Genomic DNA, 23,399 nt, shown 5'->3' on the forward strand with positions numbered 1-23,399 from the left:
CTTCTATACATATTACATACCTGCCATAAATATCATGATACCCGATACCAGAATTCAATACAATACCATAAAAACAATATGGTACCATAAATACAAGACTGGTATATTTATCTATAATAGTAATAAATAAAACATCTGTATGGTTCACTTTTTACCAACTTTTTCAACACTTAAATGACAGTAACAGGGCTCTCAAGTGTCACGCATTGAGCGTGAGACTCACGCATTTCGGTCTTAAGTCACGCACTCCCGCCACACATCGTATTTCTCACGCTGAAAAAAACTCTCGCTATTTAATGTTTTAATGTGCCGCAGCGCGCCAACATGAGCCGTGCTGCCCTCACCGTGGAGGAATCAAGCGCTCCCCTGGAGTTCTGCTGTGAGGAGCCACTTATCAGCCAATCAAAAAAAAAAAAAGGGCTAGGGTTAGGGGGGGCGGGGGGGAAGCAGCGCGTGCGCTCTGATCGCTCTCTTAATGAAGTATCGATACTAAAAATATGCTAAATCACATGGTGTTTAACGTACGGGTACTTTGTTAGCGTCGCTACACCGTGCAGCGTGACAGCAGCAGATGTAGCGGGCTAACATTCAAGCTAACCTGAACCCCCAAACGCAGAGCTGCCAACTTTTCAAAAAACCTTGGAGTGAGATTTTGTCGGGGGTGACCAAAATGTTGCCGCTCACTCAGCCACACACGTTGGTGGCTATAATATCAGGAAATTTGAATAAATGTGGCGTTGTACCCATGTTGTACCCTGCATTCTGGCCTGGCAAAGGTCTTTTACGAGACATCTTTGCTACCTTAAAGAATTAAAATGTTTTTTAATAACTCTACTCTCATTGACAAAAACATGCCTAATTCTATTGCACAAATGTCCTGTCTTTATGTTAAATTCTTTATAATACATCTTACTTGTTCAAAGTGCTGTTTGGAATTTTTTTGAGAGGGTCCTTTTCCTAGGCCTGTAAATAAAGTGATAAATGCTATGTGGGCAGCCTTAACAAACAATGCTATGATGTTTTGAGCATGCAGGATACCAAGAGGTTAACAAGGTGCTCTCCTGCTGCTTGTTATGACAGCTGAGTTTACATCACCACACAAAATCACACGCACAAACACAACCAATTATTTCAAGATTTAAAGTTTAAGAGAGTGAGTACTTAATTGAATCATTAACAGGGCTCTTAAGTTTTGAAGACAGGCAAGAGTGACATATTTATCCAGGATGCTTTATTTTCATTGGTTGCTGGATTAAATCTTACCCAGATAGGGTTTTTTCTGATTGGCTATTGTGTAGCCCATTTCTTTTTTTTGATTGGCTGATAAGTGTCTCCTTGCAGCAGAACTCCAGGGGAGCGCTTGATTCCTCCATGGTGAGGGCAGCGCGGCTCATGTTGGCGCGCTGCGGCACATTAAAACATTAAATAGCCGAGAGTTTTTTCAGCGTGAGAAATACGATGTGTGGCGGGAGTACGTGACGTAAGAACGAAATGCATGACTGTCACGCTCAATGCGTGACACTTGCGAGCCCTGCATTAACACACCGTAGTCTCTGCTCGTTGTGTCTGTTTGAAACTCTTCTTCTGTTGCTGACTCCGGGACTCTTTGGGGTAAATAGGATGTCTATGCAGCGAATAGGTTTATAGATGCGCTCAGTGGTGTAGTCCAGGGTATACGCAGGTATACGGCGTATACCCACTTATTTTTCAGTCAGCATAGCGTATACCCACTTCTCAATCACCGCTGGTGCCATGGTGCGCATTATTTATAAAACAGGGCGTTTATCCTTTGCTGTATGACAGGGCTCTAACCAACGCGCCTCGGGCCAAAATCAGAATTTCTTTTGCCATGAGAAATTGGTTGTGTGGCGTGAGAGCGTGTGAAAACATGCAAAAGCGTGTGTCACACGGCGAAACCGTGAGAGTTGGTAGCTCTGCAAACGATGTCGACATCTGAACGCTGATTGGCCGAGACGCGACACGTCCCATCAAAGATGTTTTATTTGCTGTCATCACACACACAGACAGACTAACAATGTGTACTTTTCAAGACCAAGCTTTTCACACAATTGATTTAATAAGTCATGAAACATCCATGTAATTATTACACAATAGATATCACAAGTAATATTAAAGCATCACTTCACACTTTTCTCCGCGTCTCACTGCAATCTCAACCGCAGCGGGCCAGGTGACCCCCCCCCCCCCCCCAAAAAACTTCGGATCTCCATGATTCACGTGGATGACCTATTTTGAGTTCAAAACGGTGAATTTCACCGAAAGGTGACAAGTTTGCAGGTATGATAAATGGGAAAAGAGTAGCTTAAAGGATCTATTTATTACCGGTATTAATTTGATAAGTGCATTTATTATTTCCTGTTTCCTCATTTATATGTATTTCCATTTGTTTGCCATATAAAAACTTGAGGCGTGGCTCAGACATTTTCAATAAATTAAAATAGCAGCTATAGGAGAACCTATTGATGATGTTGGTCATTTTATAACAGTGAACTTATTGAATATTCTTTCAAATAAAGTTCACCATAATTCCTAATAGGCTAATTATTAAAAATCACGTCTCGTCCAGCTCGGATAACGGACCGTTTGGTACAATGAAGGTAAATTAGATTAATTAAGGTTATTTAAAGTTAATTAAGGCTGTAGCTTGTTGTAAACGTCACTGCGGTGACAGCTATTTGTGTTTTAACACCGTTCCGTTTCGCTAACGACTCACGAGTTAATGATCATGGAAATCCGAATATGTGAATATCTTACCAACCAAAAGTTCACATCATAGAATGTATACAAAATAAATACATAACTTAGCTTTCAATGGCATTTGAACTTATTATTATTATTTCAGCAGCATTCTCTGACAAAAAAAAGTTCTTTCTTAATTTTGCCTATAGTTGTAACTTGTGCATTTTCCAACGTCATTTTAGTCTAGTTATGTTTTACTCTGACGCTGATAATAAAAGCTCGTAGCTATAAGACATACATACACATTGGTTAAAGGCATGAAAACGTAAAGTTACCTCAGTCATATTCATGAAGATTCGCATCAGTTCTTCGCTGTTGCCACGTTTCGCCAAATAAACTAATGCTGCGACATCACTTCTGCTTTTTATATGGGATGTTACTTTCGTTTTCCAACGAAGTCGAGGTCCTTTGTATGAAACGAAACTTAAGAAGCACATCAAAGGGTAAGACGTGTCTTCGTATTTTCAGTGAAACAAAACTATTTAGTTACGACACAGACTAGTCATCAAGTCTTGGGAAAGTATCTGAAAACAGCTCATTGCCAAAGACAACAACGCACACACACCTAGAGTACACTGAAGACAATAGCATCGTCATGTGTCGGTTATTGTATCTGTGCACACCGTGATGTTGGAAATGCGCAGTTAAGCTCAGGTCGCGTGCATGTGATATCCCAGAGAAGACAGTTCCTCCTCCTCTCGCGAGATGACGCTGCAGGCTGCAGCCGGTCGTCGCTGCGAACCGGGCAGCTTCTTGCAGGAAAACTCAGGGGCATGAACAGCGAAATCCTCGCTGTAATCCTGCTGTGTTGTTACCTTCGCATTGAAAATGCCGGAAGGTTATGTTTTGATCGCCGTGTATTTATTTATGTATTTATTTATTTATTTGTATGCGCGTTCCTCGCAAAACTCAAAAAGTATTGAACCGAATCGCATGCAATTTGGTGGGATGATTGTTTATTATCCGGGGACCAGTTGATTCGATTTTGGGATCAATCGGGTCAAAGGTCAAGGTCAAAGGTCATGAACAGGTCAAAATCTTTCGCAGAACTCAAAAAGTATTGAACCGAATCGCATGAAATTTGGTGGGATGATTGTTTATTATCCGGGGACCAGTTGATTAGATTTTGGGATCGATCGGGTCAAAGGTCAAGGTCAAAGGTCATGAACAGGTCAAATCTTCTTGAATCACATGGAATTTGGTGGGATGATTGGTTATTATCCGGGGACCATTTGATTAGATTTTGGGATCAATCGGGTCAAAGGTCAAGGTCAAGGTCATGGAAAGGTCAACATCTTTTTTTTACCATAGCATGATACATTTTTGTCCAATTGGCATGCAACTAATGCCAAAATGTTCATAATTCAATGCCCAATCTTGTGATATGCGAAGGTATGCGCTCTACAGAGTGCCCGTTCTAGTTTTGATTGTTTTACTGCGTTTACTATACTATTGCTTTTCAGCATACGAACATTTTCTGAAAAAGGAAGAAAAATGGTACGTAGGCTACAATCTTTTGTTTAGTGTGCTCGTAGTCGTGTCTTGGAGCCCCATTGTTCCGGGCCACGCCAGGCCTTCAGCTGAGCGAGTGTTTCTGGTTTGTTACGTTCTCCTGGCTCGGCCAGTTCATCAACCCTCGTAAACGGGACATCTTTTGTTCTACCGTTGACACTGAACTAATAAAAAGAGATCATGTAATCCGCGGTTCAGCCCTCGATCTGTTGTGATTCATAATATATGCGACCGACATGCCTTCGAATATTGCACGTTTACCATCACTACGCCTACGCCACTATAAAGCTTATTAACCAGTATGTGTTCATCAAGCCAACTTCACACTTTCTAACTCTTGCTTGCAGGACAGCAGCAAATGTGCATTTTGATTGCATGAGTACACTCCAGCATTGACAGTTGTGTTAATGTTGTGTGTCGCAGGATAGCAGTGTTTTCTGTGTCGGTGCTGCATGACGAGAGGATCGTTGTTGTGGCAGAGCAGAGACCAGACGCCTCGGAGGAAGACAGCTTCCAGTGGATGAGCCGCATCCTTCAGGTGCTCACTGTCTTACACATCTTATTACTTGTTGACAGAGAATTGGACAACACCTGCAGGTTTGCAGTTATTATTGTAGTGAATGGGAATCAGGTTTGTTTAGTTAATATCACTCGTTACTTTCCACAGTACGTGACAAGGCTTTAGTTAGATTCTACCTTCAAGGAAATCATCATTGGTTTTCATGTGAGTTCCCAATTAAAAACGTACTTGAAAAACCTTCAAACATCCCAAAAGAATGTGAGTGAGAGCTGAACAAGTAACCTACATTTATTTACAAACACAGTAGTGTAGTAGGAGGCCCAATATTTGTTGACGGCAACATGTGTGTCATGCTGCAGAGAGGTCCTGGCCTACACATCATGATCGACAAACTATAATTGGGCCGCTCGATGTGAAAACGTTGCTAATCTCCAGCCCGCTCCTGTTTTCACACGTAGCATCTGTCTGTTTCCAGGCCATAGACAGCATCCACCAGGTCGGGGTGTACTGCCTGGCTCTGGTGCCTGCCAACACGCTTCCTAAGGCTCCTCTGGGCGGCATCCATATATCTGAGACCAAACAGCGCTTCCTGGAGGGCGCCTTGCACCCCTGCAACGTCCTCATGTGCCCGCACACATGCGTCACCAACCTGCCCAAGCCCAGACAAAAACAGCCAGGTAGTCCACCAGATGCCCCAGCATGGATCGAGTTTCAAAATAAATGTATCATAAAACTTCAAAAGCTAACTTTATAGAACATATAGATATGAATGTAAGACCTAACTTCACTGTGGTTGTGTTCGACAGAGGTCGGTCCTGCTTCTATGATAGTGGGCAACCTGGTGGCGGGCAAGAGGATAGCACAGGCCTGTGGGAGAGATGTGACCCAACTCGAGGACAATGACCAGGCACGTAAGGTAGAGATTCATCCTCATTTCACCCGCTCATCACCTCCTCACTTGCACTGCAGACACAGGTAAGGATCCATACTGGAGGGAGTGGAATCTGAAATGCAGACAGCTGACGGAGAGGACATGGTCTTGCCTAGCAGCTGACTGAGCTATCTATAAAGATAAAATAAATGATTATTATTATTATCTATATACAAAACCGGTGTTGTGTGATTTAGATACCACTTCCATCTACACCCATTACTCCTAAAGCTTCTCATACATCTGTCATCCCTTCATCACAAAAACCCACCTTGTGCCAATGTGCTCTATGGATTCTACATTGTTTGTGTATTGATTGATCATTGTCTCAGTGTGTATTGGTCTTCGCTGTGTGTTATTCCATGTGGTTAAACGTGTGTGTATCTCCTCTATAGTTCCTGTACATACAGGATGTGCTGCAATGGAGAGCTCAGGCCACTCCAGACCATCCTTTGTTCCTGGTTCTCAACGCTAAGGTAATCTAGGAATGTAGTTTTGGCATGGCAATGTGTATTGTGATGTAGTTCATTTATCTCAAATTCAGTTGACCAACTGTTTATAGATAATTACTTTTCAAACGCCCCAGAACATTTTAAAGTGGAAGCTTGATGGAAGTCTCGACTGGTTGATGAATCATGAGGATAATGAACACACGCCATTTTCTTAAACGTACAGCTTGTATCTCTGTTCAGTGAAGATTAGCATAACAGTAACACTTGATTGATGTTCTTTAGGGCACGGTGGCTAGCACAGCTTCCTGTTTGCAGCTGCACAAGCGGGCAGAGCGGGTGGCTGCAGCCCTGATGGGACGCCTCAACACTGGAGACCACGTCGCCCTCGTCTACCCACCATGTACCAGGTGTTCCTGCGACTGCGCTACTTGTCCTTTCAGTTCTTCTCTTTAACGTCACAGCTGTGCCTTCACTATCCCTGCCTTCATTTTCTAATTCTGTCTGTTCATTATAATCACACACCAGAAGAGACGCATTAGATTTCGTCATACTATTGTGAAGTTCCGAGGTGTAAAATGATAATGACTGAAAGTATAAACATTTCTGTGTAGGAATCGAGCTGATTGCCACTTTCTACGGCTGCCTGTACGCCGGCTGTGTGCCAGTCACTGTCAGACCCCCCCATCCCCAGAACCTGGCGACCACGCTGCCCACCGTCAAGATGATTGTTGAGGTAACAGAGTCAACTTTATAATAAAATAATGCAGACAATGTACAGAGCTAAAGCAAAGTCACTGCCAGACTGTGTACAAAGTTTATTTTCAATACATGAGTGTAAATATGATTTGAGAGATGTTTGCAAGTTCACGGTACAAAAGGCTAAAAAAAGGGATTAAAAGAAGATGTATTTCTGTTGTAGGAGTCAAATTATGGAATAATGTTGAAATAGAAGTAAGAATGGTGAACTCCTTTTTGTTTTTTAAGGGAATTATTTATAAAAAAATCCTTGAGTTATAAATGTAATTAAAAACGGATTAATATGGAAGATGTATGTGGTAGTATATATAAATATATTTGTTTTTTATCTTGTTTATTGTTGTTTTTTGTTGTTTTATTTTTTTCTTTATTTTATATTAATTTTCTGATTTATTTTGATTTCAATTTAGGATAGGAATTTATAAGCATTTTTTTGCTTCTACCTATACCTTTTCAGTCTCTCTCTTTTGTATATTTTTTTGATAGGATAATATTGTATTATATTTGATTTGATTGACTGAATAAAAAATACAAACAAACAAACAAACAAACTGTCCTGCATCAAAATACATATGTAATCCCTCCCTGCACAGTTGTAACCGTCATTAAACCCGGTGACGGTAGGGTTTGAATTGTAGACAAAGTCAGTTCTGCTCCATTAGTGATGCAAATTGGGTGAATTGAAGTGATGTAATATATGATATATATATATATATATTCTGTATATATGTGCTAATACTGCAGCGTCTGTGTGTTAAAGGTCAGTAAGTCGGTGTGTATCCTGACCACTCAAGCAATAATGAAGCTGCTTAAATCCAAGGAGGCTGCTGCTGCTGTGGACGTCAAGAGCTGGCCCATGGTGCTGGACACAGGTGAATAATAATAATAATAATAACTCATACCGAGCACAGTTTATGTTGTTCTGGTGTTCATGTTGCCACCAAGGAGTAGATCATGAAGTAAAGAAAGAACAGGGTCAGGGATCTCCATGCTTGCTTCAGGCTCTTCTTCCTCTCCCTCTGTTCATCCTCCAGACGACCTCCCCAGGAAGAAGAGTCCCCAAATGTACAAGCCCCCGACCCCGGAGATGTTGGCTTACCTCGATTTCAGTGTGTCCACAACAGGCATTTTAGCGGGGGTCAAAGTAAGTTGAATGTGGTTTGACTCATGTGAGCCACTTGGGTTCTTAGTTGCATGTGGCGGTCATGTTGGGATGCAGCCAGTCTTCCAAACAGAGATCATCAATATAACAACAACATGGTGGCTGTCATTACAGGCTAATGCATAACATAATAAAAGCTGTAAATTGGGTCAAACTCACATCTAAGTCTATAGTCTCAGTCTGTTGTTTATCCAGAGTTAGTTGTTTACTGGTCAACAGGGACACTTTGGATGCAGATAGTTCTGACCATCAAGCAACCATTCACAATCATATCATAGATCCCCAAAAGCTCACAGAGAGGATTTGTGGTACCTAAAGCTCCAGTTTTGATGCATCCGTCTCGTCTCCGTGTCCCGCCACCTCCTAGATGTCTCACTCTGCCACCAGTGCCTTGTGTCGCTCCATCAAACTGCAGTGTGAGCTCTACCCGTCCCGGCAGATCGCCATCTGTCTGGACCCCTACTGCGGCCTGGGCTTCGCTCTCTGGTGCCTGTGCAGGTAAACCAGCATCTCTGAACAAATGAACTTACCCTTTGCTCGTAGAAGAAACCTTTTTGTTTTGTTTTTGTCTGTCGTCCCACTCAGCCTCTCTGCCTGCATGTGTGTTTCTGGTTTCAGTGTGTACTCGGGCCACCAGTCCATCCTGGTCGCCCCTCTGGAGCTGGAGAGCAACGCGTCTCTGTGGCTTGCGGCCGTCAGCCAGTACAAAGTGCGCGTCACCTTCTGCTCGTATTCAGTCATGGAGATGTGCACCAAGGGCCTGGGTTCACAGACCGAAGCACTGCGGGTCAGTTTGTCTCCTCGGCTGTTGAGTGGGGTCACTGGGGGAGCAACAGACTGCAGCATTTTCTTTCAGAAAAATCCACGTTTTTTCTTCAATTACCATATTTATATTTCCCTCTGGTGCTCTTGCTCCAGCGCTGACATTATCAACACATAGTGGGCTGACACACTTCACTCCCCCGCATCTGGGTGCTGATTACTGTCTGCAGCACTAGAGACAGGGATTATTTTTATGAATCATGTCTGTGGTTTAGGTTGAATCAAATCTAATAAAGTTAAATTATATGAATATAACCATTCAATTTCCCTCGTCAGCTCCTAGTTTACATGCACCCACAGTCCGCTTTGCAAATTATCATTATTGAATTAATTGCAGTGGTTTTTACACTTTTAGTTTCTGCTGATCGAACTTCTTTTTCTTTCTTTTTTTTCATCTCCAGTTGCGAAACGTGAACCTGTCCTGCGTGCGTACGTGCATGGTGGTAGCCGAGGAGAGGCCCCGCATAGCGCTCACGCAGTCCTTCTCAAAGATCTTCAAGGACTTGGGGCTCTCGCCGCGCGCCGTCAGCACCACCTTCGGCTGCAGGGTGAACGTGGCTATCTGTTTGCAGGTAAGCTCGCTGGGAAAGCATGAAGGGAAGAGGAAGAAGATGATGATGACGAGATGTATTTGAGGTCCAGAGTCCATGCGGTCAACGTCCACGAAATTCTTGAAAAACGCAGGATTGGCAGCTGAGTTAATATCGGTGTTGATGTAATGCAAGTCGGGTACTAAAAATTATATTTTTGTACTTCAGTTATTCAGCTATATATTTCTTAGATATAAGATTTATTTTTAACGATGACAAAAACACCTTGCACTAAGTTGCTTCTGTTCTTTTCTCGAGTGGCCCTTTGATGTTCTGTTTTATGTGTTTATTCCTGTCCCTGGAGATGTGTGCATGTGGATTCAAGTTTATCAATGCATCTTTTTATTTATCTGTCCTGCATTGTTCCGTCAGCCCAACAGGTTAGGGAAACTGGCTGAGCAGGTAACTGTAGGATAAGCGTGTGTGTGTCCGTGTGTGTTGCATGACTTTTCAATACACTTAACCTTCATTGACAGATTTCTTCTTCTTTTTTAAATCTCTGATAAGCTTGGGCTTTACTTTACTGCCACTAATTAGAGTCTTGACTGGAGCGGCTGGCTCTCGACCGTCGCTTTAAGAGTATATGTTCTATGTGGTGTATTACTCCATCACACGACGAGAGGGCAGCATGAACTCTGCTCTGATTCGGTTCATTTAGAGATGTCATGTCAAACATAATGGTTTTGAACCAGTGAAATGACATTTTTCTTTCATTTACAACAATTTAAACACACTTAGTTTGTGTGTGAGTTGCAGTGGGTAGAATAATGAATTCATCATTTAGTTATGTCTATAAAATATATATTGTGTTTCTTTTTAGCCTTTTCTGTCACATTAAAAGTCCTTTAGTGAGTGAAAGTATTTTTACTTGCAAAGACTAATGTCCTAATGTCTGGACTGCGACTCGTTTTCCAAAAACGTTTTCATAACTCGACCAACTGAATCCGCTCCGTCTGGCTCTGACCTCGCAGCTCTACGGTGACTCGATGCGAGCTTGTGCTCCGGCTACGCACTGGAAAACGAGGGATGGAAATCCTAATGGTGTGACTAGTCTTAGAGCAGTGATGGACACATCCCAAAGCAGAAGGAATCAATATCTGACGACCAGTCAGTAATTCATAAATGATTCAATTACAATGCAGGTGCATGGCAAGGCTATTGACGTTTAGTCAAAACAAATGTTCAGACATCGCGGTGCTTTCTTTTTGTCACAGAAGATAAACATCTGAAGGAACTGGTCTGTCGTTTATTCATCACTTCTGAAAACAAACTGGCAGCATCAGACCAGCTGCATGTAGCTGAGCTGGCACTTACAATGTCTGTGACCACATGGTTGAGTTTCAGGAAGTCTTAACTATTGTAGCCTGGCTGGTTGGCTTCTGGCTGCCCCCCCCCTCCTCTGCTTTTTATGACACAGATGTAACATAACTATCATAAGTAGCTTCCACTTCTCCTCCTCTCAACGACCAGCATTCATGTCGGGGGTTGGAGGAGTTCCATTATCAACTCATGTTGCTCTCTGCTTGTTTTCCTCCAGGGCACCGCCGGGCCAGACCCCACGACGGTTTATGTTGACATGAGAGCTCTACGGCATGACAGGTAGGGGGCGCCGCTGCAGCGATGTGGACTCTAAAGAGTTGTCTTTGAGATATCAAGGTGGACTTCTGTCACCTGACCGACTGTCGAGGCAGTCCGAGAGATTCTGTAGTTGTAATGCTGGTTCATAATTTATAGCATATTAATAACACAGTGTTGCGGCTGGATTTCTTCCTGTTGGATAGATGGTGACTACTTTTAACCTGATGCATATGAACCTGTATCAAACACCCACAGGACACAGAGACTTTGGATCAGAGTATAATCCACGTAGATTTATTTGTAACCAACAGTTTCATAAAAAAACCTGACCTCGCCCCCTGGTCACTCTCTTATTGTTATTTTGTCTGAGCATCCCGGCCCTTGCTCTGCAGTCTCCTCTCTACCGGTTATTACTGGAACAGCACAAAGTCGTTGTGTCTATCTACGTCTGGCGTTCTTGTAACACGTGTTCGGGGGAGAGATGTGTGTGCGCTCTCAGTCATCTTTGCAGTTGTAATATAAGCCCAATATAAAACTATGAACAAGTATAACACACTTTACTCTCTATGTTATGGCAGCACACAATTAAAAACATTTTATCCACCACAACAGTCTTCAAATCTTGAATTAAACTGTCCTTTTTTTTCATAATTGTCAAGAAATGGAGATGTGAAATTGCTCATTTTGTCCTTTTATTTCTTTAGGGTTCGCTTGGTAGAGAGAGGGTCGCCACACAGCTTGCCACTGATGGAGTCTGGGAAGGTACGCCATCGTGTAAACAAACTAAAACACCAGAAACAAGTGTGGCCTTGTGCTGCAGAAGGGTTGCGTTTTGCTCAGGCTTTAAGATCTGATGTCTGTGTGCTGTAGATCCTCCCAGGAGTGAAGGTGATCATTGCCAACACAGAGACTAAAGGACCCTTGGGAGACTCCCATCTGGGAGAGGTGAGTCTCAGCGTCGTCTCTGAGTTTTACAGAGACAACTCCTTCCAGTGTCGCCTGGTTTTAACACAATAATTATTTTGGATAATGGCACAATAGATCCATTACTTTCAAGAAAAGAGCGACAGATTTGTGTAAACATCTGTGTCTCAATTGTCATCAATGTGTGTGTGTGTAATAGATCTGGGTGAGCAGTCCCCACAACGCCACAGGCTACTACACAGTCTACGGTGAGGAGGCGCTGCACGCTGACCACTTCAACACCAAGCTCAGCTTTGGCGACACCCAGACTGTCTGGGCGAGGACGGGCTACCTGGGCTTCCTGCGGCGCACGGAGCTGACGGATGCCAGTGGAGGTGAGAATCAACAGCGCTCACTCGAACTCGGTACATCGCTAGACGTGAGCTGGACTCCTTTATTTCAATCAAAAAAGATCTTTTACACCTTCTGTTTTTTCTCTCAAACATTATCACCCCTTTAAAATGTTATATATTTAACTTATGAGACTGTGTGTGTGTGTGTGTCTCAGAGCGCCATGATGCTCTCTATGTGGTGGGCTCTCTCGATGAGACCCTGGAGCTGAGGGGAATGAGGTATCACCCGATTGACATCGAGACCTCCGTTATCCGTTCTCACAAGAGCATCGCTGAATGGTAAGAAATGTACACAAATACTTGTCTAACTGTTTCGTTTAAATGATTCATTATGGAGTCGTCAGATGTCTATTGGTTTTATATTCAAAGTATAGTTGAGCAACATGGATTCTGACAACTAACTTCTCTCATCTGGCCTTTTTCTCTTTACCTCTTTTCTTTTTTCTCTCGGCTTCCTTCTTTCCTTCCCTCCGTGCACCCTCCACCTCCTCCTCCCTCCAGTGCGGTCTTCACCTGGACCAACCTCCTCGTGGTGGTTGTGGAGCTTGAGGGATCGGAGCAGGAGGCCCTGGACCTGGTGGCCCTGGTCACCAACGTTGTCCTGGAGGAGCACTACCTCATCGTAGGAGTGGTGGTGGTGGTGGACCCCGGCGTCATCCCCATCAACTCCAGAGGGGAGAAGCAGCGCATGCACCTGAGAGACGGGTTCCTGGCCGACCAGCTGGACCCCATCTATGTGGCTTACAACATGTGAGGGCCCTGCTGCAGGAGGGCCACCCCTCCACGTGAAGAAGAAGCAGGGCAGTAAATGTGGGGCACATAATGGTAGCAGGCCCGGGGTCCGTATGGCTCCCGCTGAAAGAATCACGCTCTTCTTCCTCTCTCTCTGAGGGGAACTATGAAAGAAACATGGATGCAAAACTTCACAGCCAAATGGAAAGACATTTCAAGAGGAGTAAGATTGACACAAACCGTGTGGTTTTTTTTTATCCCGGTGATTTCCAGCCGGCTGTTGGAGCGTTGTGTATGTATGTTCGTACGTGTGACGGCGCGTCTGACTCCTCAAACCCGGGACTCTCAGTCGCAGCGCAGCAGGTGGCGACGGGGTGAGACGACACGGTGCCGTTGACATCGTTTACTTTGCCACGCTCCAATATTCTGAACGCTGGTTGTGTCTGCGATGCACTTGTGCCATAGAACCAGTCCGCTCACCCTGGTTCAAACTGGTTTGAACAGGTTTCATGTTCACGGAGCCTCCTGTGCCATTGCAGGTCGTATGCTTTCCAGAGACAAATTCTATCCCACGTACATTACATAGTCATTTCCTCTGTGGGAGCAGCTCCTTGGATTACAGCTGCACCCTCAAGGGATAACATGATATTTGAGTTCAGGCTCAGTCAGATTGGCGTTGCATCAACAAAGAGTCGCACAGCTGGGCAGTGGGAGGGGCGGCGGGCGTTATGCGTTACTCATCCCAGCAAAGGTGACTTCAGTTTGTGGCGTCGGTAACGGAAGGTGTAGAATAATGTTGTGGTTTGACTTTCTAAATCTAAAATGTGTAATATAGTTATTGTTTTATCTGAACAAAATGCAATATGAGTGACGCGAGAGATGAATGACTGCAGACAATAAGTGCCGATCATTTGAAGTCTTGAGATGGCGAGGAATATAATCGTTGCGAACTATAAGCAACCTGCCAAATGATATGAATTAAGCCTTAAGTGTTTTTCAGACGCCTGATCCTATTCCAGCTCCTGTCGAACTTTCATTGAGTGAAGTTTATTAGCTGTTGGATAGGAAGGGCAAATGCAGAGGGAGGTTAGGTAAGAGTAATGCTAAGATGAGTATACTTGATCATAACATCAGCCATGACAAACACACTTACTCCATAAATATGTGTCATAGTGTCCGTCCCTGTTTAAAGTGCTTCATAGCAAAAGCCTGGAATGAATTGCAGTTGGTATGTTTGATGCAGAATGTCGAGGGCCATACGGTCGAATGAGAGATGAAGTGTTGCGAGTTCCTCTTAACATATGAAGGCAGGTCTCTAATATGCTAGTAACACCTTGACCTCTCACCTTATCCCATTGACTCGGCAAAGTTTCACGTCACTATGTGTCGCTTCTATTTTCTACGTGCACATCCCGTCAGAAACGGGCTCCGGCCGCTGTAAGTATGTACAGGTTTTATGTAAATTATTAATGGGTGGAGGAGACGACGGGAAGCACAACACAAAGACTGAATCTGGTATTTATGTGACCTTCTCCCTCAGACAAAAACATATTTTAAACGTATCCTCGTGTATGGACAGAGGGAAGAGACATGAAAGGCCTTGGAAACATTTTTGTAGTCGGAGAGAACAGTGGGAACTTTGGACTTCCACGAGGAGGCGAAGCACAAGGAGACGCCAGTTATGCCGAGTCGTCACATTCTCCAGAGCAAACGTTTGTTGTTAACATATGAAAAGAAATATTTGTCTGATATATGGTTGGTTGTCATTATTTTCATAACATGATTTCTTAATGAATAAAAAAAAGTGCTTTTAACTTGAAATGTTTGTCTTCACTGAAGATTCAGGTCCAACTTTTTCAACCTACGTCGTAGTGAACACATTTCGGTTCAGGCTTCTTGTAGAAAACAAGCGAGTCAATGAGACGGTAACGTCCACTGTTATGAGATAGAAGTAAACTCTTCTGCATGGGTTAACCATGGATGCTTTACAGCTGAATATGAAAATAGTACCGCAACCTCATCCAGAGCTTTTCTGACACGTGGTGCAACAACAAAGACACTTTTACAGATTCTATATTACTTTGACATATTCTGTCACTATAGCCTTCACTTTCAATAATATGTTACCTTTGGCAGCACTTATATTCTAAAAGTCTCCCTCAAATAGGTTGGCTGTAACCCAACCACCAACTCACCTACACAGTAAAAAAAAAGAGCAATGGATTCTACTTTTTCAGAGGGTAATAAAAAAGGACGAGGAAGTAAAGCCACGAGTGATAGTGAAACGGGGGCCATCCCTGGCCATGGTTTACTGTATTTTATAACATAAAAAACAGGAACTGATGTTGACAAAAGTATGATGACAGGGTGAGTGCTTATAAATGATAACAAACCATAATATTCCACTGAACGTATTTATTGATAAAGATGACATGCACTGGATGTGCTAGTGTGACAGTCCTTTGATGTTTTTAAACCAATAAGGTCATACAGAGAATGTATTGGTCTTTAGTGGATGTAATTAAATCATTGCTTTGAAAAAAAAGATGTACATTGATTATATTTATTCTCAATAAGTAGTTCTAGAAGACAAAATTGCAAAAATATTTTCACATTTTCAGTATCATGACATTTGTGTCCAGGAAATACATTCATTCTAAGTGAGTAATACAAATTACAACATAGCAAAAAAAGAAATTGCCCAACTTAAATAAGGTCATAAAGTGATTATATTGGTACTACAGTTAGTAAATTGGTCCTGAGTTGTTTTAAATGCATAAACATTGCACAAATAATCAAAATCATATTTTCATTTTCATAACAAATTCCCACAGTAAAACTGGTCTTCAGTAAAGACTCACAAAAAAAACATCTTTCATTTCAGAATGTTGACAACATAAGCATGTCCGTGACACCATTACTTTGTTTCTAGTAATGTCTCAATATGGCTCGCAGCACTTGGACATCTTCATGGGACCATGACATCCGTTTTGTCCAGGAAATACATTCATTCTAAGTGAGTAATACAAATAACATAGCAAAAAAAGAAATTGCCCCACTTAAATAAGGTCATAAAGTGATTATATTGGTACTACAGTTAGTAAATTGGTCCTGAGTTGTTTTAAATGCATAAACATTGCACAAATAATAAAAATCATATTTTCATTTCATAACAAAAAAACTGGTCTCCAGTAAAGACTCACAAAAAAAACATCTTTCATTTCAGAATGTTGACAACATAAGCATGTCTGTGACACCATTACTTTGTTTCTAGTAATGTCTCAATATGGCTCGCAGCACTTGGACATCTTCATGGGACCATGACATCCGTTTGTCTCCAACAGCTAATTCACATACGCCTCCACTCGGCGGAGAAGCTCCGATGCTTTGTTCAGCGCAACCATTTCATTCTCGGATTTGAACTGATCATTTGGAATGTGGGGAGATTTATGAAAGTGTGGATACTGAGTCTTTTTGGCATCCACTCCCAGACTCCTCAGAGTCTCGACGATGTCAGGCAGAACTCTCAGCTGGAGGTTGTAGCGGGAAACCTGCTCAGCGAGCTCTGAAATGGAGCTACCGGTGGCACGTCGGCCATCTCTTTTAAACTGTGCAGCTGTGAGAGACTTTTCCACGGCTTGGTGGATTTTGAACAGACACCACTCTGTGCTCGCCCCCCCCACGTCTTGGTGAGCTGCGTTGAGATCACAGCGAGCTTGTCGACACCAGCGCTCGGCCTCCTTTTTGTTTGGACTCGGGACATTTTCATTGTGGTCCCAAAAGTTGTAGGAATTGTTGGCTCTGGAGAATCTCTCTCGACCGTGTCTGTGATTCCGGGCCTCCTGATTCCAATCATCATAGAAGTTGTTATAGAAATGTGCGTTTCTGCTTGAATGCGACGAGCCTGACGAGCCTGACGAGCCTGACGTTGTGCCTTTGCCTTTGCTGAGTTCATTAATTTGATTCATTAAGTACTTGAATACCTCAGTGGCGAGAAGTTGGCAGTCTGGGTTTTTGTCAGGATGCCATCTAAGGTACAGTCTTCTGATGGCTTTTGTCTTCTCCTCCTCAGGAAGCATCCAGATATCTGTCAAACATTTGTCAATTTCTCTTTTGGCTTCGTCAAAAGTCGCCGGTGAGGATCTTGCAGATGAGGAACTTGTAGCCGATGGTTGGGAAGAATGGGGCAGCGCTCCTTCTAGTGGCACCAGCTCCATGCCAGGAGCTTCAGCAGATGTGCAAGTCCTCCCTCCTCGTTCTGGCTTCTTTGGTCGTTTGAACTGATACAGGTCAAGACAGCTGACTTCTATCGGCTCCTCTTCTCCAACTTCTATTGTGTACCTTTGTGAATAGAGTCCAGAGTGACCAGGCAGTACTTCAACAACAACTGCATAAATGTACCCGTTGTTAGTGTTGTAGCCAACATAGTCCCCCTCTTCAAAGTTATTGAGAATGTTCATGTCTAAGGAATCATGCCAATCCTTGGGAATTTCTGATCCAGGGGCTGGTGGAGTGAGGACACTTTCACTTTCAGCACTGTCATGGATCCCATTTTCAGCCAGACATTTCAGAACCTGTGGAAGACTGTCACACATGAGAAGTTGTGAGAGGGCGAGGACATGCATTGCTTCCATTCTGTTACCTAAAAGGCCGTTAATCTCTTTTGTCAATGCCATATTGATATGACTTATCACATTGAACTCCATGGCATTGTTGTGTTTCAAGTAAAAGAGGCAACCTTGTTGCCCTTGTTTGACAAAAACATCGGTTTCAGTGGCAGTTTTGTTCAGTGGTTGTTTATTCACCCAAAGGATTATTTTGAGACCTTTGCAGCAAATGATCTCAATGCTGCCAAAAATCTTCTTGCACATGTCAGTAGCATCTTCTTGTGTTAGTTTCCCCTGCGACTGATCTCTGATCAGGCAAATGAGTCCATGTCTAAAGGCTGGTGAGGACAGATGTTTGTCAAACCGTCCACTAAATTCACAGTCGCTTCCAAGCTCACAAAGCTGCATGTGTGACTCCACGACTTTCTCCTCTGTGGACTGAGACAACAAGTTAGGCTTGAGATTCTGAGGCAGCAATTGCAGCAATCGATGATGCCGATATTTGTCCTTGCCCAAATGACATTCACTGATATTCTCGAGCAACAGGAACTTGTTCTCCAGTGCTTTTTCTAACCTTTTGACCTCAAACACTGTGTCATTGTAGTAGAGTTTGCATGATGGGTATAATTTACCATCTACTGCAGGAAGATACAAAGTCTTCACATCATCAAGGGACTTGTTTCCTTCAGCTTCGATTAACGTGAAAAACTGCTGAACAGCACGTTTCACAGTTTTCTGTTGGTTTGGGTTTAGTTGTTTCATATCACAGGAGTCAGCATCAACTGCTGCCAGAACTTTACAATACTGAGCTGCAGAAGGCGTTTCCTTCACTCCATTTTTCCTGAAGAAGTCTGCGAACATGACATCCCGCGGAGAAATGTTAAACAAATACGGTCTGAACTCGCGGTCATGAGGGAGTGAAAAAAAAGCATAATCAGTGCTCACAAGTCCTCTGTCGTTTTCAACTAACACTACTGGCAGCCCAGCCATTGGTTGTCCTTCAAACTCGTTTGCTTGCAGGTAAGCATACGCACTTCGAAACACTTGAGCGCGGGTTTGGATCAACTGGTCAGTTTCACATCGCGAGTGACCGATGTTGCTCATGTTGGTGGTTACACAGTGTGAGGGCGGTTGTTCAAACGCCCCTGCATTTTTCAGACCTTTCAGGAGCTCCTGTGACTTATAAACCGGCAGATGTACAATTGCCATTGAAGACCAAATCAATTCTGGATGCTTAGGGTCGCCATCAATCAAAGACCCTCTTAGTCCAACAGTTCTATCAGAAGCAAATGGTTGGTGATAGTGGCACAGTTCTTTTTTAATTTCCACAGGGAAAATGAACTTGATGTCAGCGATGCGCTCCAGCAACCTTTTCTCTTTGGGTTTGTCGACACTATTCAAGGCTGCTTTGAATACCAGTGAGGATTTATTTTTCAACTCTTTAAGCTGGCCGTTGTCTTTTGCTTCTGATTCTACCTGTTGTGCAAACTTTACGATATCATCTTTTGACACAACATGGTTCATTCCAAGGTCTCTGAGTAAGTCTTTGGCTCTGTGTTGTAGATGTTCGTCAACCATCTCATTCCAAAATGTCTTCGGCACAAATTTCTCTTGGGGCAACATTATCTTGTATAGCTCGACACTCTCATCAAAGTAGTATGATGCCGTCTCCAATCTGCCTTGAGAATTCCGAATCAATCTCACCGTCTTCATCAAGGGGATGATTTTGTCCTTATGCTCAGAGTAACCAAAATGTGGTGACAGCAACAGTTTGAGGCAGTGAAGCATCTGCTCCTCTGTGAGTGTGTGTACAATGGGCAGAAGGAACTTCATGAAATATTCCAAATCAGTCAAGGTTTTGATGCCCAATGTGTTTGACAGAAATCTATTCTCAAGATTAATTTGGAGAAAAATGCTCTTGCTTCCAGACAGCATGAACAAATCTGGAAATGCACTTGAATACGTGCTGTCGAGGAGAAATACCTCTCCAGGCCCATCAATCCTCACTCTGTCACCATGGATTGTTTTAAATAAGGGCAATGATTTGAGTTTTCTCTCATACTCTTGCTTGTCTTTGGACTTGGATACTCCAGACTGCAGGAAAGATTGTAGCTCAATCATCTCCTTCTCAGAAAGCTTGGAAAACTCTGAGTGTTTAATTTTGACGACCTGGTCCAACACAGAGCTTGATTCATTCACAACCAGAAGTTCTGAGGATAGAAGTGAAATATAATTTCGGTCCACGTGTATCTTTGTGAAGAATACACAGTCAAGCTTCATAAAACCAAGTTTAAATAGGATGCCTGATGTGTTTGTTTCTGAGGCAAACTGAATCACACTTGGCATTTCTTTCATTGTTTGCAGGAAAAGCTTGTTGCTGAACCTTGGGCACAAAACAGGTAAAATGCAGCAGTCATTGAAGAGTTTCCTTACATCACTTAATGTCAGTTTTTGACCATCACCGCTAGATGTTTCAGGTTTAATTTCACTTATTAAGAACTGCCAAATTGATTCTAACCACTTCAATGTATTGTTGTTTGGGACGTGAAGACCACTGTGTTGATCAACTTCACACGTCTGGAGAAGCTGCCGAATTAAGGGCTTCAGACATTCGGCTGCCCAAGGAACCGTCACACTGTTGACAAGGCTGCAACTTTTTAGAGCGATCATGTGAGGCATGTTGGTCTTATAATCTGCAAATTGGGCCTCGTAGCCAACGAACAAATAATCATATCTTGATATCATCTTGGGAGATTTGGAGTTAAACACTCTCAACACTTTATCTTTTGTGAGAAGAAGTGGAAGCCCATTGAGTAAACTGGAGTTGTCCTTGGTGACCTCACATTTTAAATCCTTTAAGCAGAAACTCAAGAGCTTTGAAAATCTTTCTTCATCTCTGATTAGAGTGGCAGTTATGGGCAACGGTAATTGCTCGTCTGTTTGGGTTGGGTCATTGAGCGGTTTTGCTCTCAGGAAAGTCTGGACAGTTGAAGGATTCACATCTTTCAATTTAATGTCAGCGGATCGGAAATTTTTCCAAACTTTTTGCATGGTAAATGGAACCAATGTCATTCCAAGATCTTCCAAAAGGGGTTGGATCTCATTTAATGCCGGGTGTATCAGGTAAGGTGCCTTAGTTGTTTCAGTTTCTCTGACGTTACACCAGTCAAAAGTGTACTGTAACAATTGTCTGCCTGCAATTATTCGTGTGGAACTTCTCATCACTGGAATCACATCCAGGCCTCTTTCTTTGATTGACCTGTATACCTCATGTATCATTTCATGCCAATCTTGGGCAACATATTTGGACACAGTTGGCCAAAAACATACGTAGGATGACTCCATATGTTGGACTTTTTTCGGTTTGATGTAATGAAGGAGATCTGCATACAATGGAGCAATGACGTTCTGTTTCAAAGATTCATTCCACTTTGATTTATGACTTTGCCCATCTTCTTTCCAAAAGCCTCTCCTGGCAGAATCTACTTCAAAGTTTGCATTGACATGCACTGGCAGTCCAGTTTCCCCTGGCAAAGGAAGTGAACAAAAGGCTTGTCCACTAAAATCCATCAGGCTGGATGGTGCTGGATTCGAACTCTTGCAGATCGTTGAGCTCACACGTGCCGCTATGGCTACTTGGGGAAGTTTGTCCGATAGTGTTAGCTCTGTGTCACCATTGTTTTTAAATGAGCCAAACTGTTCCGCAATGATCCATGAAGTTGTTTTTTTATCGGAAGTTGAAATCAAGGTTCCATAAATAGCCTTTTCTGCTGTTGTTGCTTTGTCAGATTGCAGTGCATTTTGTTCAAGTTTTACAAAGGCATCTTTTCTTTCTCTGTATTTCTCTGGTACACATTTTTCAACCAAAAAGATGGTTTCAAGTTTCCCTGAATGTTCATTGATTTCATGGACTTGTATTTTGCGGATGTTTTTCAGAAACAGAATTAGTCCTTCAGGATCTTCAGAGAGTGCAGAGCATAGTTCTTCCATATCCTGGTCAGTTACTCCCTTCTGGGATATTTCAGAGTCGTTTGCCATGGTACCCATCCTTAGAGGTAGTCTGAACATGGTGCCTTCTTTGAGTGAAAATAGCTCTGGAAGAAAAGATTTGTAGACATCGATGTACATTTCCTTGAAGGTGTCAGATAGTTTATAGCCAGTGCCAGCTGGTGGTTTGTCCGAATAACTTTCAATGTATTTTTGATTGGGATCAGAAATGCAAAGTAGATCATCTCCAGTGAGGATTGAGGGGCAGTCAGTCAGATGGTAAACAGAGTTGAATCCTACTCCGTATTTTCCTATCTTCCCTGGAGAGTTTTGCTTTCCTCCTTCTCCCAGCTGTTGAATGCCATCAAGGTCAGTATCAGAAAATACTTTGTTGTTGAACACACACAGTGCTGGACCCTGCAGCTGGTTCCATTTCTTTCCAAATGTTTTTTCTTTGCCATGCTGTCGTTTGTCCCAAACAAAGTGAATTTCTGTTGCCTCTGCATCGTCAGCGTTTTGAATAAGCTCTTTAAGTATATCCTTCTTTGCTGGGTAGGCTGAGATTATATTTTTAATTCGAACAGTAAGTTGTTCCTTCTGTGCAAACTGAAAAGCAAATGGTGAAATATTCTCAACTTCGCAGTTTTGGAGGGTATGATGCCTGGTAGTTTTGATTCCAAAGTGGCATGCCATAACTCGGGGGATACGCTCGTGGCATAATGTCACACCTGAAGCGACTGGCATCCACGGGCTGTCATTGTAAAATATCTCACTCGCAGGTTGCAGAACACCATGTTCGTTGGGTATGAGATAGTCAATAGTTGTTTTCTTTTGCCTCCAATATCCCATCTTTGAGAATTCTGATGCAAATTATGAGATCACTCTTTGGCAGAGTCTTGTTGCCATGTTGAGAGTGCAGTTCTTGGAGCACATGTTGAAACTGACTGGTTGTAAAACTTTTTCAACACCTACACTTTCCCAGAGCTTGCTGAAATCACTGAAGGCAGTTGGAAGAATGTAGAGATAGGGTTTTGCTTCAAATTGCCCATTTTCAGCGACACAATTCACATTTACAAATGTATTGCCAACAAGTATGGATGGGAATGAATTTGCCCTTTGTGAAATGAAAGTGGAATCCCCAGAATCTCTGAGAAATGTATCAAGGAACTTATAGCATTGAGATGCTATTTTGTGAAGCATGGATGTGTCAATGGATTCAGATTGCTCACATGCTTCTTGCAGCTGCTGAAGCACTTCCTCGGGCCCTGGGCTGTCACGAACTCCCAACATTTGCAGGACTGGATCAGCATGGTGTATTTTCAGATTGGTACGATCAAGCACATGGTGTGTCATGTTAACTAGTGAGAAGCATGTGTCAATAAAAATAGCTGAGGGTTTTTGAAATGTTACATTTCCTTTCATTTTAGTGTCACCGGGGGAAAATGCTGGGAGGAATTCCGTCATCCTCAGTGTCCCCCAGTGGGGGGAGACTTTGTCATTCATGTGACTCTTCATAAGTTCAAGAAGGCAATTCAAATGCCCATATGCCTTCTTTTTATCTGTGCTCCAGGTTTTGGGTATTGTGCCTGCTTTCTGTGTGATGTCTTCTAGTGGAAGATCATCACTTACCATTCCAAGTTCCAGCAAGCGTTGAATCCTTTTTGGGGCGCAAAG

The 23,399-nt window shown here is 42.8% G+C and overlaps 3 protein-coding genes across 3 annotated transcripts in view; 1 reads left to right on the forward strand and 2 right to left on the reverse strand.

Moving 5' to 3' along the window:
* Nucleotides 1-3,289, reverse strand: part of LOC130202328 (sacsin-like) — a 25,470-nt gene extending 22,181 nt beyond the window's left edge. The window contains 1 exon segment of the mRNA XM_056427792.1: nucleotides 3,036-3,289. The gene's annotated coding sequence lies outside the window, so the exon portion shown is untranslated.
* Nucleotides 3,018-14,952, forward strand: LOC130201986 (disco-interacting protein 2 homolog A-like). The gene is given in 19 exon segments (XM_056427240.1): nucleotides 3,018-3,025; nucleotides 4,696-4,810; nucleotides 5,268-5,469; nucleotides 5,599-5,708; nucleotides 6,119-6,199; nucleotides 6,458-6,575; nucleotides 6,787-6,908; nucleotides 7,692-7,803; nucleotides 7,966-8,075; nucleotides 8,461-8,591; nucleotides 8,712-8,880; nucleotides 9,317-9,487; nucleotides 9,878-9,907; nucleotides 11,043-11,104; nucleotides 11,788-11,845; nucleotides 11,954-12,028; nucleotides 12,207-12,381; nucleotides 12,555-12,678; nucleotides 12,901-14,952. Coding segments are annotated over 19 exon segments (2,226 nt in total). The 3' UTR covers nucleotides 13,154-14,952.
* A 579-nt stretch (nucleotides 14,953-15,531) lies between these two features.
* The window catches only part of LOC130202318 (sacsin-like), a 28,820-nt gene continuing 20,952 nt past the window's right edge, over nucleotides 15,532-23,399 (reverse strand). The window contains 3 exon segments of the mRNA XM_056427779.1: nucleotides 15,532-22,560; nucleotides 22,562-22,688; nucleotides 22,691-23,398. Of these exon segments, the coding sequence (XP_056283754.1) occupies nucleotides 16,476-22,560; nucleotides 22,562-22,688; nucleotides 22,691-23,398 (6,920 nt within the window). The 3' untranslated portion in view covers nucleotides 15,532-16,475.

Source organism: Pseudoliparis swirei, chromosome 2 (genome assembly GCF_029220125.1).
Source record: "Pseudoliparis swirei isolate HS2019 ecotype Mariana Trench chromosome 2, NWPU_hadal_v1, whole genome shotgun sequence".
Taxonomy (NCBI): domain Eukaryota; kingdom Metazoa; phylum Chordata; class Actinopteri; order Perciformes; family Liparidae; genus Pseudoliparis; species Pseudoliparis swirei.